General features: G+C 39.9%; 1 protein-coding gene across 7 annotated transcripts in view; it reads right to left on the bottom strand.

The window, feature by feature from the left end:
- The window catches only part of SNX13 (sorting nexin 13), a 150,461-nt gene that overhangs the window by 99,940 nt on the left and 31,688 nt on the right, over nt 1-18,833 (bottom strand). For 2 of the 7 annotated variants that reach the window (XM_060196131.1, XM_060196136.1), the window contains exon 2: nt 2,458-2,656. The exons of 3 other annotated variants lie outside the window; for them this stretch is intronic. In XM_060196131.1, the coding sequence (XP_060052114.1) occupies nt 2,458-2,529 (72 nt within the window). In that variant the 5' untranslated portion in view covers nt 2,530-2,656. Of the gene's footprint in view, nt 1-2,457; nt 2,657-18,833 lie in introns of those variants that run through there. 2 more of the 7 variants (XM_060196132.1, XM_060196133.1) reach the window with 2 other exon arrangements.

The raw sequence follows: 18,833 nt of genomic DNA, 5'->3' as shown, positions 1-18,833 counted from the left end.
GCAGAACACTCACTCACAACCCAGGCACTTTTTACATCTGTATTATACACCAGGATCCCAAAGTTCAGTGAAGACAGTTTCCTTAATTAACTGTGAGTGATAATCATATATCAAAAATATAAAATTACGTACTTCCCATCAAGTATATCAGGTGTTCAATTTTATGTAAACAATCTCTTATAGTAGAGTGTTAAATGGCTCATTGAAACATAATAGTAAGTTATCTAAATATAAAAATATTTTGTTGACTGTGAAACATTAAGCCCCCAATAAAGAAAAAACAGAAAGAATAACCTTAGTAATTGGTAAGATTAAAAAAACATTTGCTCTAATACCACTGAATTTTTGTAATTGTGTTTTTCTTTGCTTCTGTTTTTGATAGGGAGACAGAAATTGAGGGAGGAATGGCAGACAGGGGGAAGAGAGCCACCTTCACAAGTGAAGAAGCACTACTTCACTTGTGAAGCTTCTCTCCTGCAAGGGAGGACTGGGTGCTTGAACTCAGATCCTCACAAATGGTAGCATATGCACTCAACTGGGTATGTCAATGCATGGTCCCAAATTTTTATTTTTCTTTTAAGATTTATTTACAGAAAAGGGGGGAGAGAGAAAGATAAAGAGGAAAAAAAAAAACAGCAGAGCATTAGACACAAGAATAGAGTTGTTCTGTTGCTTGCCTCTTGTCTCTAAGAGTCAGTACTGTCTTCCTAATGTGCTTGCTAAACTAGTCTTGTCTGGAGGGGTTGGGGGAGGGGGCTGAACCATCTACACATTGAGTATCTCCTCAGGTCAGCTACACCATGAATTCTTCTGGGATCCTTTTGTAGGAGACCCTTTCATAGGAGTCTCATTCTCTCTCTCTCTCTACCTCCCCCCCTTCCTCTCTCTCTCCCCCCTCCTCTTCTCTCCTCCCTCTCCCTCCTCCCCCTCCCCCTCTCCCTCTCCCCCTTTTTCTCTCTCAACTTAAAAACAACCAAAATAATCTCCCCAGGGAAAGCTTAGGGTTATGACAACAATTGCAATTTTGCTCACAAGGTGCTTGTGAAAATGTTCTATAAATTTCTAACTCTCCCTTAAATTAATCTCTAATAATTAACAAAACCTTATGCACATTTTAAGCCACAAAAGTTCTGAAGATAAAAATTATACTAAGCATTCTACATATCCTATCTCATTTACTTATCAGAATAACATATGAAGTAATCAAGAAAGTAGTTAAGCATAGTGCTCAAAAAGTACATTATTTATTTGCTAGTATCTACTACATGTCTTCATTTCCTCATATATTTTATGTGAATGCTGTAATAAATAATTTAGTTCATGGTCCAGTAGTCAAATTTAACGTAAACACTACAGCTCATGTAACAAGAGGTATAAAAAAATAATCTTTTGTTTTTAAAAAAAAAGAATTGCCTGTGTTTACACAGCTATTAAGTGTAAGGATAAGATTTTATCCTAGGCAACTCTTGACTCTTTAATAAGCCTTAAAATTTATCAGCTGACAACTGTCTGAGTCACAATAGGGAAAATATTCTGAGCGAGCTAAACAGTTCACCTGTGTGAGCACCTGCTTTGCTATGAGGGTGGTCCAGGTGCAAGCTCCTGGTATACTATATATGGGAGCAAAATAGCACTAAAGGAAGCTTCAATGCTGTGGTCTCTCTCATACAGAGATAGAGATAGGGACAGAGATAGTCTTGAAACCTCAACAATGACAGAGAGGGATGGAAGGAATACTCTAGGATTGTGAGTACTGTCTTTTTTTTTTATTATTGTTATTATGATATCACTGGGGCTCGGTGCCTGCACTATGAATCCACCACTCCCATGTAAGAGGTCCTATTCTTAGAATGAAAAAAAAAGAAGAAATTATATGACATTAAAAATGAACTATTTTAACTTACTTCACAGGTATCAAAGCTCCTTGCTTCACTATATAAAACTAGAGATCAACGACTGATACAAAAAGTCTCAAAAGAAATTATAAATACAAATGTACATAAACTATGTATCATAATATTAGGGAAATTATATCTCTTCAAAAATTTTGTTGGCATAACATATTAGGACATAATGTCAGCTAGCTTTACGTAGACTCCTCTCCCTCCCTGTTACAAGAAAAAACAAGAAGCTAGCTTTATGTAGACTCCTCTCCCTCCCTGTTACGTAGACTCCTCTCCCTCCCTGTTACAAGAAAAAACAAGAAAAATTATCTTTTTTTGGTTCATCCAGGAAAACTACTGTATAAAGTTCTTTCCCTCATATATGGTCAAAGGGGAGTTAGGCTAGTAATTTGCTATCAAATTCAGACATACTGTAGTATACTTAATCAATAAAATTTAAAATTGCAGGATCTAATTTTTTATGCAAATGAATTTATTTATAAGGGAAAGCTGTTGTGGAAAAGGGATTATTTAGGCTAGGGGATTGCTCAATAGGTAAAAGTGTATGCCTTACCATGTATGAGGTCCTGGGTTTGATTCCTGTCACCACATGAGAGTACCATGGACAGCACCAAGCAAACACCATCAGCTGCGAAGGGTTGCCATGCTGACTCTCCCTTTTTCTCTGTCTTAAAAATATAGATAAAAATTGAACTGGGTAGGAGGCTCAGCAGTATTTTCCATGTATCTGGCCCTCGATTCATTTCCTGACACTGCATAAAAATAAATGGGAATATGTACAATCAAAGCTATGATAAAATAATTCTACTTCTAAGATTCATTACTCTTCCCTCCCACAAAGTCCACAAATAGAAAAATCAAAGTTCACTTCCAACACACTACCTAATTTTTCTCTGTAATGAATGGGAGATGTATAAAAGTTATAAAATTTATATAAATTATCTATAAAAAGTCTCTGGAGGGAGTTGGGTAGTGGCTCAGTGAGTTAAGCACATGTGGCTACCGGCGTGAGGATCTCGGTTTGAGCCCCGGCTCCCCACCTGCAGGGGAGTCTCTTCACAAGGCGGTGAAGCAGGTCTGCAGGTGTCTATCTTTCTCCCCTCCTCTCTGTCTTCCCCTCCTCTCTCCATTTCTCTCTGTCCTATCCAACAACATCAGTAACAACAATAATAAACACAACAATGTTAAACAAGGGCAACAAAAGGAAAAAGAAGTAAGTAAATATTTTAAAATAAAATTTAAAAAAAATTCTCTGGAGGCTGGCAAGAGCACTCACCTGGATAGTATATTTACATTTTCATGCACACAAGAGAGATTATAGCCCAGGCCCCACTACAATTTGGTACTGTAATATCTTTTCTTTCCCTCTCTCCCACTCTATTTACTTATTTATTTTGCCAGAGCATTGCACAGCTTTGGTTTATTGTCATGCTGGAAATTGAACCCAGGACTTTGGAGCCTCAGGCATAATAGTCTCTTTGTATAACCATTATGTTATCTCATAAATAAATGAGATTAAAAAAGCAATTTTACTGGGGCCAGGTGGTTACCCTGTCAGTTTCTCATGAAAAAAAAAAAAATCTGTTTGGAGCAATGAAGACACTGTGATAGGAGAAAAAAAAAATGTTGGGTAGGCCAAATAACTCACCAGGAGGGCCTGCTTTGTCATGTGCAATCATAATTCAACCAAGTACACCATGAAGTGTATTATAGCACAGAAGGAAGCTGTTGTGTTCTCTCCCTATTTACCTCTTTCTCTCTAATAAAGTAGGTCCAGAGAGGTGAAGCCCAGAAATAGAAACAAAAAAATTTCAAAGTGTGTTCAGTATCAAACATACTATGAAGCAGCATGTGAAATGGCCCAACTTGAAAGGGGGTGGGAGTGTAGCAACCTGAAAAAAGTGACTATGGAGCTTCAAAGGATAACAGAACACAGCCAGATGAAGAACAGATCAACTGATAGACAACAGGAATAAGCATTAAAACTAGAAACATAGGGAAACTACTAAGGTTTTTTTTTTCCTCCAGGGTTATCACTGGAGCTCAGTGCCAGCACTATGAATCCAATGTTCCTAATGGTCATTTTTCTTCTCTCTTTCTTTTTTTTTTTTTTTTTTTATTGGATAGGGCAGAGAATTTGAGAGAGGATGGGAGGAGATAAAGAAGGAGAGAGACCTGAAAACCTGTTTCACTGCTTGTGAAGCTATCCCAATTCACCTGGGAAGCTGGAGGTGAACCAGGACCCTTGAGTATGTCCTTGCACTTCATATTATGGGCACTAAACCCAGTGCACCACCACCTGAGTCCAGTAAGATTTTTTTTTTAATTTCACGTATTTGTTTATTTTGGATAGAGACAGAGAAATTGAGAGAGACGAGGGAGATAAGAGTGTAAGAGAAACTTGCAGCGTAGCTGCACTGCTCTCCATTTCCCCCTATAGGTGGGGGCCAGGGGCTTGAACCCAGGTCTCTGAGCACTGTAACAAGTTATTTTTACTAGGTTTGCCACTAGCAGGCCCTGTTAAAGATTGCTTTTAAAAAGCAAAGTATAAAAGGCTTCTAAGAAATTCAAGTTTAAATCATCCTATCCTTTCTACTGACTATCTGCAAAATTTGAAACCAGCAAACCTGGATGTAAGTAACTTACATTCATATTATCTAAAAGGCAAAATTAAAGTAGATGATGTGGAAACTGACAGAAATCTCTAGATTGAAGAAACTACTAAACTCAACTGCTTGAAGTGTACAGAACATGACAAAAGTGCCATCATCATAGCTTGTTAAGTTTGAAAAAGACAAGGTTGGGAGATGGTTTTGTTTATAGTCTTGTGGGTAAAAGGGTTGATTTTAGTATGAGTTATGTGGAAGGCAAAAATAAAAAGAGGACTCAAATACACTATGGAAGATATTCAGCAAGCAGATGGATATAGTAATACAAATCATTTTGATTTTTTTTTTTTTTTTTTTTTTTGCTTTCAGGATTATTGCTGAAGTTTGGTACCTGCACTATGAAACCACTGCTCCTGGTGGCCATCTTTTTCCCCATGGTTGTTGGAGAGGACAGAAAACGGTTGAGAAAGGAGGGAGAAGACAAAAGGGAGGGAGAAATAAGACACCTGTAGACCTGCTTCACCACTTGTGAAGCAACACCCCTTTGCAGCTGGGAATCCAGGAGTTCAAACCAAGATCCTTGCACTAGTCTGCACTTGGAAATATGTGCACTTAACCCAGTGCACTACCACCCAGCTCATCATTTTAAATTTTTATCAACTTTTATCTGCTTACTGGATAGACACAGCCAGAAACTGGGAAGGGGGAGACAGAGAGGGAAAGAGACAGACAGACACCTGCAGCACTGCTTCACCATTTGTGAAGCTTTCCCCTTGCAAGTAGGGACTGGGTCCTCGAACCTGGGTCCTTGCACACTATAACATGCACTCAACCACATGTGCAACAACCCGGCCCCCAGATCATTTTGTTTTAATTGAGATTTATGGCTTACAGCATAGTCAACACATAGGTTTCTAGGAAACACAAGAGTCCTTTCCCAGTCCAATTTTCACCTTGAGTTTTCCCTTACTGTTCTTTGTTCTTAAATTCCACCTATGAGATCATTCAGTATTTTTCTTTTTCTGGTTTGTCTCACTCAACATGATGCCTTCAAGTTCTGATCATGCTATTACAAAGAAGAAAATGTCATCATTTATGACATCTGCACAGTACTCCACTGTGTATCTGGACCACAACTTTCTTAGTCATTAATTTGCCACTGGACATGTGGGTTGCTTCTAAATTTGGGTTATTAGAAACTGTGCTATGAACACTGGTGTGCACAGATCTTTTCTGATAGGTGTTTTTGTTGCACCTGGGTAGATCTCTAGGAGAGGAACTGCTGGGTCATAAGGTAGGTCCCTTTCTAGAATTCTAATTAATCTCCAAACTGGTTTTCTATAGGAACCAACTTACATTCCTGCCAACAATGTAGTAGAGTCCTTTTCCCACCACAGCTTATCCAAAATTGGTCTTTTCTAATGTGGGACAGTATCTCATCATTTTTATTTGCATTTCCCTGATCATCTGTGACTAGGCATTTCTTCATGTCTATTGGTGCTTTGGATCTCTTCTTTGGAGAAGATTTTGCACATATCTTTTTTTTTTTTCCTCCAGGGTTATTGCTGGGCTCGGTGCCTGCACATTGAATCCACCGCTCCTGGAGGCCATTTTTCCCCCTTTTTGTTGCCCTAGTTGTTGCAGCCTCGTTGCCGTTATTATTGCCATTGTTGACGTTGCTTTGTTGTTGGATAGGACAGAGAGAAATGGAGAGAGGAGGGGAAGACAGAGAGAGGGGGAGAGAAAGGTAGACACCTGCGTGAAGTGACTTCCCTGCAGGTGGGGAGCCGGGGCTCGAACTGGGATCCACGGTGGTCCCTGCGCTTAGCGCCATGTGCGCTTAACCCACTGCGCCACTGCCCGACCCCCGATTTTGCACATATCTTACCCCTATTTTTCAATGTGGTTATTTGTTTTTTATTGTTGAGTCTGATGAGTTCATTGTGAATTTTGGCTATCAGTTCTCTATCCAATGTATGACACATAAAGATTGTCTCCCACTCCATGGAGGATCTCTTTGTTGTGGTAGTGATTTCCTTTGCTGTTCTGAAGCTTTTCAGTTTGATGTAGTCTCATTGGTCTATTTTTGCTTTGTTTTCCTTGCAACTGTATTTAAATCACTGAAGATGTTGTAAAAATTATATGGAAGAGAGTCCTGCTTATTTTTTCTTCTAAGTACTTGGTGGTTTCTAGTCTAACTTCATATCTTTGACCCATTTGGAGTTAAATTTTGTATGTGATGAAATTTTGTGGTCTACTTTCATTCTTTTGCATGTCTCAACCCAATTTTTTAATGCAATCCCTATAGAGGTCCCACCAAACTTTAAGAGAGCAGAACAAAAGTTTGTATAGAGAAATAAAATGTCTAGGATAGACAAAGAAATCCTGAGGAAAAAGAGTAAGAATGGAGGGAGGCATTATGCTTCTTGACCTCAAAACATACTACAGAGCCACTATAATCAAAAAAGGCTGGTACTGTGAGCAATACACAGACCAGTGGAATAGAATAAAGAGCTCGGAAATCAGCCCCCAAATATACTGTAGACTAATTTTTGACAAGGGTGCCCAAAACATCAAATGGGAAAAGGAAAGGCTATTCAACAATGCTGGGAACAAACCATTTCTAAGGTGATTTGTTCTCTGGGCCATAGAAATAGAATCTTAAATTATAATCAAAGAAATAGTAAACTTAAAAATGAGAATCGGGGGCAGAGCCAAGATGGAGACTTGGAAGCAGCTGCTGGCGTGAGCTCCAACAATAGCTGCTGGAAAGGGTAGGGATAACTGGCCTTCAGCAGGACGGTGAATAAGGGGTCTTAAAGGTAACACCAAAGAGGTGACTACTAAAGGGTGCAGACTGCAGTGACTCCATGACAGGCTCCAAAAACTGCAGAAATGAGATAGGCCCCATTTTCAGAAAAACAAGTCCTGTAATTCAGGACCATTACTGGAAATTGAACCAATGGCCCTGAGTCAACAGGAACAAAGATAAGCTGAGCATTAAGAAAGGCATCTCCGGAGAGATAGAGACCATTAAACATTTCCAAGGCATCTCCAGAAAGATAGAGACTGTTAAACATTTCCCCCAGATGTGTAAAGAAGATAACCACAAGGCTAACCTTGTCATGTATGCTATGTAAAACTTACCCTATATATTGCCTCATGTACAGGGGCTCGGGGTCGAGCACCTAGAACAGCTATGAGGTTTCAGCCCTAGCCCCTAGCCCTGGCTAGAAATAAAGGCTCTTCGTTTTTACATCACTCTGGTCTCTTGGGATCTCCTTGGATTCCCAAACCTAAAACTATAGCACAATTTGGGTTAGAAAACAGAGAAAAAAGAAAGTAATTTTTTTTATTATTTCCGAAGCTCACCCCTCTCCCCTCCCCCTATAACCAGACCCAGGGACTAGAAAGCTGCTACTAACAGGCTCCCACTAGCCTTGTTCTTTACCAAGATTCCTGCCTCAACAGGGGTATCATTCCAACCCTTTTCCTTTCTGAGAGCCAATCAGGAGTCTTCCAATCTTCAGACTGACTGTTAGGGTTTTTGACTCTGTTCTATTTTATTATTACTATTACATATACGTGTGTCCCTTTGCCCCCCTTCAGGTTGACCAAAATGAGCTCTTAGTGTATGTTCCATTGCTAGGTGACTAGGTGTCCTATCCACTGGGAGAGGAGCTAGTTTCACTGTACCTACCTCCTCTATCCACTCTGCCCCTACTCCCTCCATCTAGCTAATGAAAAAAAAAAATCTTTCCTTTCCTTTCAGTGCTTTCTTTTCTTTCTTTATCTTTTTTTTTTTTTTTGGTCATTCTTGTCTACCTACCTCCTTCTTTGACTTTCTGAATTCACTGATACTCGTTTGTGAATTATTTTGGGGAAGAAATTTGACTCAGAGTGGACTCTCTGTGTGTGTCTCTTCTCTACTTCCCTTTCTCCTCTTGCTACCCCTAGAATATACAGTGGACAGTAGATTTGCATAATTATCTATTCTTACTATCACTTTTTTTCCTGTCTCTTTTTCATTTGGATTTGGTTGCTATTTTTTCATGGACTGGAGGCATTGTTTGGCTAACTGGTATTGGTTAAACTGCTTCCATCCTAGTTCCAGTTACTATTGTAATTTCCGAGGGTGTTGACTGCATTTGTTATAAAGGTATTTAGTATAGCATGGCTTGTACTAAAAACACAACAACTGAAAAACAACAGAACATAAAAATAAAAAACACATCAATAAAAAGAAGGTTAAACCAAGAGCAAATAAAACTGCTACTACAATGAATGAAGACAAGAGCCCAGAAGAAAATACCAATCTGTCCGAGGTAACCATAGATAAGAAAACTATGCAAGCAATAATAAAAATAATCACAGAAATGAAAACAACTATGGAGGAAAGGGCTAGCAGAATTAAGGAAACAACAGATGAGGCCCTCAAAGAAAATACTAGCTACCTTGAGGTATTTGGAGAACTGAAAACTGAAATAGCTGAACTGAAGAAAGAAGCTGAGGGAAGGGAAAGCAGACTAACAGAAGCAGAAAACAGAATTAGCCAGACAGAGCATGAGCTAGAGAAAACTAAGAAACAGGTAAAAGAGCTCAAAAACAGATTGAGAGACACTGAAAACAACAACAGAGACATATGGGATGATCTTAAAAGAAGGAACTCATATAATTGGCCTACCAGAGGAAAAAAGAGAGGAAGGGGAAGTAAATATTCTAGATGAAATTATAGAAGAAAACTTCCCAAGACTTGAACAACAGAAAGGACATTAAGATTCAAAAGGCCCAGAGCGTCCCAAACAGAATAACCCAGACCTGAAGACACCAAGACACATCATAGTTATAAGCAAAAGAAGTAAGGATAAAGAAAGGATCCTAAAGGCTGCAAGAGAAAAACAAAAAGTAACATACAGGGGAAAGCCCATAAGACTATCAGCAGACTTCTCCACTCAAACTCTAAAAGCCAGGAGAGAATGGCAAGATATCTATCGATCCCTGAATGAAAAAGGGTTTTCAATCAAGGATAATATATCCTGCTAGACTTTCATTCAAACTAGATGGAGGGATCAAAACCTTCTTTGTTGGTATGCTTCTAAATTCTGCTTATAAGACCTTCTGTTTTGATCATCACATTAGGTTTGCTTGTATTACTTACAGTGTGGTGTATTTACATAATCACTGTTTTACCTGGGTCCCGCTCTGCCTGCAGGGTATTGGTTTAATCCCCACTGATTAGATGGAAGCTTTCTATGTTATTTGCACTCATTTTTTGCTCCTCTCCTAGTCATTTCCTTTCCTTTGCCACTTCCGGTGAAGAGATGCATAAAAGGCGATGTATCTGATTAATAAACAAGATACTACTTCCCAGCTCAGCCTTGAGTCCCCGGTCGTCTCTCTACCACCCATGAAGCTAGCCCAGCCAGGGATATGTCGCCCGGAACAGGGACACACAAGCAGCAGACCTAAGAAGACCAGATAAGCCGCTTGGCTACCCATCTGTCATGGCTTGCCTTTCTACTTATGAAGAGGTTTCCCAAAGCTTCTACTCTTTTTGCATGAGACAGTTTCTCTGTCTCTGGAACATTTTGCTCTGGGCTACACTTTGGTTCCCTGACCGGGAACTTTGGTTCCTTATGACCATGATTGTAGAGCTTAGGAGCTGCACGGAGATTTCTTCTGGGACTTTCTGAAGTCCCTCTCCCATGTTTCCTGAGGAAAAGGACTACATTTTGCTCTGGGCCACACTTTGGTTCCTTATGACCATGATCATAGAGCTTGGAAGATGCATGGAGATTTCCCTTTGGACTTTCTGGACTTCCTCTTCCATGTTTCCCACAGAGAAGGACTACTCTAACTTGAAGAGCATTCTCCAGTACCCTGGCAGACCCCAAGAAAAGAGACACATGGTTAGTTCTACCCTCCTGATTAGATTCTTTCTTCGATGGGAAGATGTTTTTAAAAATGGGTGCCTGCAGCAATCCAGCAGGAACCATCAGAAACACCCTAAATGGAATTTCGAGGAGCTTTTTGGACTAGGACGCCCTCTGGGGACTCATGATACTACATGGTGAGATCTAAATAATCTGGTTCAAGGTGAAAAAAAACAAAAACTACGTACCGCTTTTCTCTCAATTCCCCCCTCACTGTTCTCTTTGAATATCTAAAGTTTGCTTTCTTCTTTCAGTTGCGTTTCGTAAGAAAGTGATTTTAATGACTGAATTTTTGTATGACCCATTTTGCTTTAATTTAATTGACTTAAAAAAAATGCTGGATGCAGCCATGATTTCTAGAGACATCCAGAAACAGTCCAAAAAATTGTTGTTTTTTCTCTTTTGATTTTTTACGTCTTGGAAACACTTAATCCTGAAAACTGTATGAATATGGGCGGGGTAGATAACACAATGATTATGCTAATGATTCTCATGCTTGAGGCTTCTAACCATGGTTCTTCTACTGAGCTTATGCTGTTTAAACAACCTTAAAAAGTTTTGTTTCACAAGTAAGTGAATTACAGCTGTCAAGTCTTCACTTGAAAAAGCATCTGCTCAAGTGAAATCCCCGGAAATCCATTTGGACCCCTGTTCTCTGACATTGCCCACAAGAGGGCACAACTACAGCAGCCCCACCCCCACACCAATGATGTGACCTGGCACGACCTGAAGAAACTGATTCACAGACTCCAAAGCTCACTCTCTACAGAAAAGTGGAATTACAGTGGTTGACCTTCCCCATTGAGACAGACGTGCAGCATTTCATCCCCTGGCATTTCTTCCGTGGTCATCTGCTTTGGACTGACACTTCTATCGGACTTACTGGAACAACTCTTGGACACTTTACACAACTTTACAGCAGTTTCTCTTTATATTGCTGGGTTTGTCAAAGACTGACCGCAGCAGTCCATGGAATTTGCAGCCAGCAGCCTTGAGGACTGTATAGGCCACGCCCCCTCACCTGCAGGCTCTGTTCCCAGAGACAGGAAAAAAAACCCTCCTTAATAGGTTATGCCCACAGAGGCAGGAAACACCTGTCGAGGCAAGGGAAGCCCACAGAGGCAGGAAATGTCCTTAAGCTTGATAAAGCCTTGCCCACAGAGGCAAGAAATGCCCCCCTCAGGCCTTCCCTTGGCATCACACTGGTTCTTGTTGCTGGCTTACTTGTTCCTCCATGTTTGTGCCAGTTGTTTTTTTTTTTTTTTTAAATGCCTGTACGATATAGGTTTCTGTTCACCCCACACTCCTGATACTATGGCCATTAGTTAAAAAAGAAAGGGGAAAATGTTGGTATGCTTCTAAATTCTGCTTATAAGACCTTCTTTTTTGATCATCACATTAGGTTCACTTGTATTACTTACAGTGTGGTCTATTTACATAACCACTGTTTTACCTGGGTCCCGCTCTGCCTGCAGGGTATTGGTTTAATCCCCACTGGTTAGATGGAAGCTTTCTATGTTCTGATTGCACTCTTTTTTTGCTCCACCCCCTCTCCTAGTCATTTCCTTTCCCTTGCCACTTCAGGTGAAGAGATGCATAAAAGGCGATGTATCTGATTAATAAATGAGATACTGCTTCCCAGTTCAGCCTTGAGTCCCTGGTCGTCTCTCTACCACCCGTGAAGCTAGCCCAGCCCGTAACTTCTTAGACAGACAACAGTTAAAGTAAGCAACCATCTTCAAGCCTGCCCTGAAAGAGGTTCTAAAGGAACTCTTATAAACAGGAACATCACTATAATACTTGAAATATATCAGAAAAAATTTAAAAAACTGTTGAATAATGGCACTATTACACATTAAATCCATAATATCAGTAAATGCCAATGGCTTAAACTCACCCATAAAAAGGCACTGCGTGGGAGGATTTGACTGAAGCTAAAGGAGGGCACCAAAGTCAAAACCCTGTGGTGAGGGGGAAGGTGGACATTCGGTTTCCCTGGCTGGTGGGGGGTAGGGGGGTGGGCTTCAGGGGGTGGGATGGGACACAATCTTTTGGTGGTGGGAATAGTGTCTATGTACACTCCTATTAAATTGTAGTCATATAAATCACTATTTAATTAATATGAGAGGGGAAAAGTTGATTGTATGTTTTAATTCATAGGCTGAGTCTTTGATATGTTGATTGTCTCAAAAGCCTAGACCACGGAGAACAGAAGCAACTGGTGGCACAGCTATATACAAGATGGTGGGTATTGTACAGCAAATTCTAACAAAGGGACCTTTCAAAGTTAACCCAGTTACCAAATTATGTGATGATAACCATAACCATCCATTGTCTTCTTGAGCCCTAAGACAGCAGGACTCTCACATTTCCATTATAGAGCCTATATTTCCCCCAGTCCTGGAACCTTAGGGTGGGGCCCACTTTCCTGCATGCTGCTCTCAATTCGTATAAAATAATACTGCATCCGCCAATCACCACCTAATCAAGGCAAGGAGTGCCACCTCAGCATGCTTCACTTCAGACTGTGTCCAGAGACTTCAGGTGTGGAATAACAACCCTTCAGCTTCATTAGTCAGGTGAGATCTTTCCTTTCATAGTATTCTCTAATTCCATTCCAGGTGGTTCACTTCCTAACAAAGTCCCAAAACCTAGATATAGACCAGGTCCCCTGAGATAGAGCATATGTCCACACGTATCCATAAACTAGGGAAAAATATATACCTGAAAGCAAAAGTACACAATAGTCTGCAGTGAGTACCCACTAACACTTCATCTGCACTATTCCAGCCTTTAGGTCCATAACTGTTCAACAATTTGTTTGGCTTTGTATGTTAACTCTCTTTTCAGCCACCAGGTTCCAGATGCCAGCAGGATGCCGACCAGACTTCCCTGGACAGAGGACCCCATCAGTGTGTCCTGGAGCTCCGCTTCCCCAGAGACACACCCTACTAGGGAAAGAGAAAGGCAGACTGGGAGTACAGATCGACCAATCAACGCCCATGTTCAGCAGGGAAGCAATTACAGAAGCCAGACCTTCCACCTCCTGCAACCCACAATGACCTTGGGCCCATACTCCAGATGGATAAAGAATGGGAAAGCTATCAGGGGAGGGGATGGGATATAGAGATCCAGTGGATTTGTACCCCTCCTATCCTAAGGTTTTGTTAATGTGTCCTTTTAAATAAATAATTAATTATTTAATAAAAATGAGAATCAAGTTGATCCTCAAAAGCTCAGCAAGTCAGCAAATGCCCAGAACATTTAACAACTAGAACATAGCTGTTAACCTGACTGAGAGCAATACTGACAGAGTAGCTAGCACTGATTAAGAAAGTAACTGACAGAGTAGCTAGCACTGATTAAGAAAGTAAAAGTAAATAGGAATTTGTATATATGCCAGGTGCTTGACCTCATAAGGATAGTATGTGGTGATCTATGTAATGACTATAAGAATAAGAAGTAAAGGATCGAAAGGTACTAAGAGAGAGTCAGATGACTAATAATTCCTAGAATGTTCAGTTTCCAAAACATAAAGTTCTTCATGGGAAGGGAATATACCATATTTAAGAATATCTCCCCAAAGCAAAGAATTCCAGTAATTTGAAGATTCTCTGGAATATATGAATTCATGATTAATTTAGAAGTCTCCATAATACACTAAGTACTCATTCAAAACAGTGAAACATAAAAACTATTATTAAGAATTATAGTGGTGTGGGGGAGATAGCATAATGGTTATGCAAAGAGACTGTCATGCCTGAGGCTCCAAAGTCCCAGGTTCAATCCCCCACACCACCATAAGCCAGAGCTGAGCAGTGCTCTGGTTAAAAAAAAAAAAAAGAATTATAGTGGTGGCACACCAGGTTAAACACACATAGTACAAAACACTAGGACCCACGAAAGGATCCTGGTTCAAGCAGCAAAACCCCCACTCCCCCACCCCCTCACTCCCCACCTACAGGTGGGTCACTTCACAAGCAGTGAGCAGGTTTGAAGGTCTCTTTCTCTCTCCTTCTCTATCTCCCTCTCCCCTCTCAATTTCTCTGTCCTACATCCCCTCCCCCCAAAAAAAATTTAAAAAATGGTCACCAGGTGCAGTGTATTTGTAGTACAGGCACCAAGCTACAATAACCCTTGAGGTAAAAAGAGAGAGAATTACAGTACATAAACTAAACAAAATGTTTTCTAAAATCATATAGCACTTGAGAATTTTATACTAAAGAAATTATTAATGAAGTAAACAAATGCATGAACTACAGATTAATGCCATGCTAATACCTATACAATATTTGCCAAATCAAATCTTAAGGAGCTTAGTAAGCAAAAATGCATATGAAACTAGTAATTGTTATATATTATGAAAGGCAGATCCCAGTGTCTATTCCATTCTCTCATCTATAACCATTGTCATGTGCAACCCTAGTTCAAGCCCTAAGGTACACCATATAATTGTAATTCAGCACTAAAGAAAACAAATGATAGCACTGAAGAATACATGCATATATAACAAATTTAAGCATATTTCTAGATATATCTTGTGAAGTTCTGTGAATGTGAACATTATAGGAGGATGGAAGATAGAATACAAAATTGTTCTTTTCCTTGCCCTCACTATAAAGTAGGGACTGCCCCACTTAACAAAGGGAGGCTAGGTCATCCTATCTTGCCACTTAAGGAAACTGGTCCTGAAATGAGTACAGCATAGAATGTTCCCAGCTGTGACCATAAACTGTAACTTCAGACTAACAGGGATGCAGAGATTACACAGGATTTTGTGCTAAATATGAATATATATGGGGCCCAGGTCAGGTGAATGGAATAAAAAGTTAATTTTATTTATAGATTTTCAAGAATGGGAGCTACACTCTGCCCTAATCCAGCTTTCTAGCCCTTTTCTCAACTCTGACACAATCTTCTGAAATAGTATTTTTGCCAAACCCCATGTTAGCTATCAAACTCAAGCAAAACTATGATAGTCACAGGCCAACTAGGAACATACCTAAAATAGACTTCCATACTTCTTTCCACTCTACAATCCCCATTCTCATCTGCTCTATTGCTACTTTTAGACTCAACTTCATTAATAATTTGTCCCATTTTATATCTTACTGCCTTTCAACCACCAAATTGTAGATGCTACTATGATTCTATCCTGACTTTCCTGGGCAGATGACCTCACTAATGTGTTCCAGAACTTCACCTCTCCAGAGCCCCACACCACTAGAGAAAGACAGAAATAAGCTGGAGGTATGGACTGACCAGCAGAGAAGCAATTACAGAAGCCAGAACTCCCACCTTCTACACCCAAAAGAATTTTGGTCCATATTCCCAGTGTAGGAGAAATGACAAAGGAAGATGACCAGTAGGCTCTAAACTCGAAATCCATCAGGACTCAGAGAGAGAAAAGGAAAAAGAAAAAGGACATTTGAATATAGTAATAGGTGTATGTGTGACTTGGAAAGAAGATGGGATCATGAAAAAAATTAGAAAAATATATACAAATATAGACATATAGTTCTAGAAATAATAGTTAACCCTTATCTGTAACCTTGGGAGAACTACTTCCAATGGAAGGAATAGGGATACAGAAGTCTGGTGATGAGAACAGAGTTATACTGTTGTTATCTTGTAATTATGTAAATTAATATTAAAATCATTAATTTTTAAAAATGGATCTTTTCTTTGACCCTCAAGTTATCTTAAATATTTATTAAAGTAGTGGGAGAAAACAACAAAGTATAACTCTGGCACATGCAATACCTGAGATCAAACAGAGAACTTCATGTTTATAAGGCTAGGATTCTAGCCAGTATGATTATTTCTATATTTTTATATATTTCAAATCATCCAACTCCAACCAAGTCTATATCATCTACCACACAATGAGAGCTGATTTTATCAGTGATGTAAGCTAGGTTCTCTCATAAACTTGGAAATTTATAAATTGTTACCAGTTAGTGGTGAACATTGAGTCTGAAAAGTCGTATTCTCTGAGGGGACACATAACCTAGTAAGCAAGAAAAACTAAAATTGAAGCAGATAACACTAGAAAGGAAAGATGAGAGACTCTGTGGTTCCAAGATGAAAGAGAATCTTGCTTTTTAACTTCTCTATACTCTATGTGAAGCAACTGGAATACTTCTGTTCTTTACAATTAAAAGCTTGAATGAGATAAACTTTATATAAACAATTTAGATAAATGCACAAAAAAAATAGAGTTCACTAGCTTTGGTGCTACTTTCGTTTTGTATTTTTACCTAGGTCTTCCACATACATTGAAATACAGAAGAAGCTAGATTTCCAAAGGCAGGGCTACAGAGTAGCAGCAGCTGCATTTCTCTCCTCTCATCTCCCTGGACGACTAGGAATATCAAATAAGATCACCTGAGAATGTAACAAAATGAGACTAGGTCTACTTTGGGAACCCACCAAGTCACCAGTAAGTGAAAACTCATGTAACTCCTGGACAGAGAGAAGCCTAAGGAGAGATTCCTGGGGCTAAAGCCCATATCTATTCCCAAGTGGCTGGTAACAGTCTGGCAGTTTGCTAGTTGAGGAGCCACCTACAGTCTATTTTACCAACTTAAAAAGACTGCTGAAAGCAAAAAAAAAAAAAAAAGATTCCCCTAAGGCTCACCATATGCAACTGTGAGTTTCCATTGCTACTATCTCCCCAAGGCTGGAGCAACAGTGGGGAGGCCCTGTGTTGACATGCAGCAGGGGGGCAGAGAACTAACCAGGAAACTCAGAATATCGACACCCTAGTGGTCTAGAGGAGGGACTGTATAGTGGGAGCCTTTCCACATTGTTTTCCCAATGAGAAAATGATAAATAATTGCCTCAGAACTCACAAACTACAAACGGGAATTGTTAAGACACTCACAGGGTCAAGCAGCGCTGCCCAGTTTGGCTCTGGCTGCCGGCAGAAGCTAAATTGAGCCCAGAGCTTTGATCCATGGGGTGTGGAAATGTCTTTGAATAACCACCGTGCTAACTCTCCCCCACCTTGCTTTATCTCTTTGTCAGAAGTGAGTGAATAAGCTAAAAAGACTACTTACAGGTAAAAAAAAAAAGTCTACCAGTCTCATAGCCTCAGTCTACCATAGCCTAGCAGGGCAGAAAAACAAAAGAGGCTTTAACAGCCACGGTGCTTCAACTCAGGGGGTTGGGGGGTTGAGATAACATTGAAACAACTGTTAATTTCCACAACTGTGAACTCTAAGTCCCTTACTTAGACACAAGTCAATACAGGCTAGAGTGATCTGTGGAATGAAAAGTACAGATAGAGGGACCTCATAACACACTATATACAATGGCTAAATCAAGAAGAAACATAGGAGAAATGAACCAGGACAAAGGCCCAGCAAAGAGCCCCCAAAGGTAGAAGCACATAAGAATGAGGACAACTTCCAAACACTAACTGAGACATTAGTCACAGGAGTAAGGAAAGAAACTGAAAGAAATGGGAACTTGGGCAGTAGCACAGCAGTTAAGCACATGTGGTACAAAGCACAATGACTGGTGTAAGGATCCTGGTTAGAGGCCCCATCTCCCTACCTGAAATGGGAGTCACTTCACAGGCGGTGAAGCAGGCCTGCAGGTGTCTATCTTTCTCTCCCTCTCTCTGTCTTCCCCTCCTCTCTCCATTTCTCTCTGTCCTATCCAATAATTATGACATCAATAACAGCAACAATAATAACAACAAAAATGAAAAACAACAAGGGCAACAAAAGGGAAAATAAATTTTAAAAAAATTTAAAAAAGAAGAAATTGAAAGAAATATCATCAGAAACTGGGAAACAACAAATAAGACTCTGAAAGTAAGAGATCTCAAAAAGAGATTAGGAGATACTGAAAACAACAGAGACATGTGGGATGACTTAAAAAGAAATAATATACCCATTATACACTTACCAGAGAAAGAGAGAGGAAGAAAGCATTCTACAGAACATAATAGATAAGAACTTCTCTAGTCTAGATAACATAAAAGACATAAAGGTTCAAGAAGCCCAGAGGGTCCCAAAAAGAATTAACCTAGACATAAAAGCACAAAAACACATCTTATTTAGAATGAAAATGAATAAGGATAAAGAATTCTGTGGGGTCGGGCAGTAGCGCAGCAGGTTAAGCACACATGGCACAAAGCACAAGGTCCAGCACAAGAATCCCGGTTCAAGCCCCTGGCTCCCCACCCGCATGGGGGTTTCTTCACAAGTGGTGAAGCAGGTCTGCAGGTATCTATCTTTCTCTCCCCCTGTCTGTCTTCTCCTCCTCTCTCCATTTATTTCTGTTCTATCCAGCAATAGATATAATATTATTGCAACAACAATAATATTAACTACAACAACAATTTTTTAAAAAGTAGGGCAACAAAAGGGAAAATT

Source organism: Erinaceus europaeus, chromosome 8 (assembly GCF_950295315.1).
Source record: "Erinaceus europaeus chromosome 8, mEriEur2.1, whole genome shotgun sequence".
NCBI lineage: Eukaryota > Metazoa > Chordata > Mammalia > Eulipotyphla > Erinaceidae > Erinaceus > Erinaceus europaeus.
This window is presented reverse-complemented; position numbering and strand designations above follow the sequence as displayed.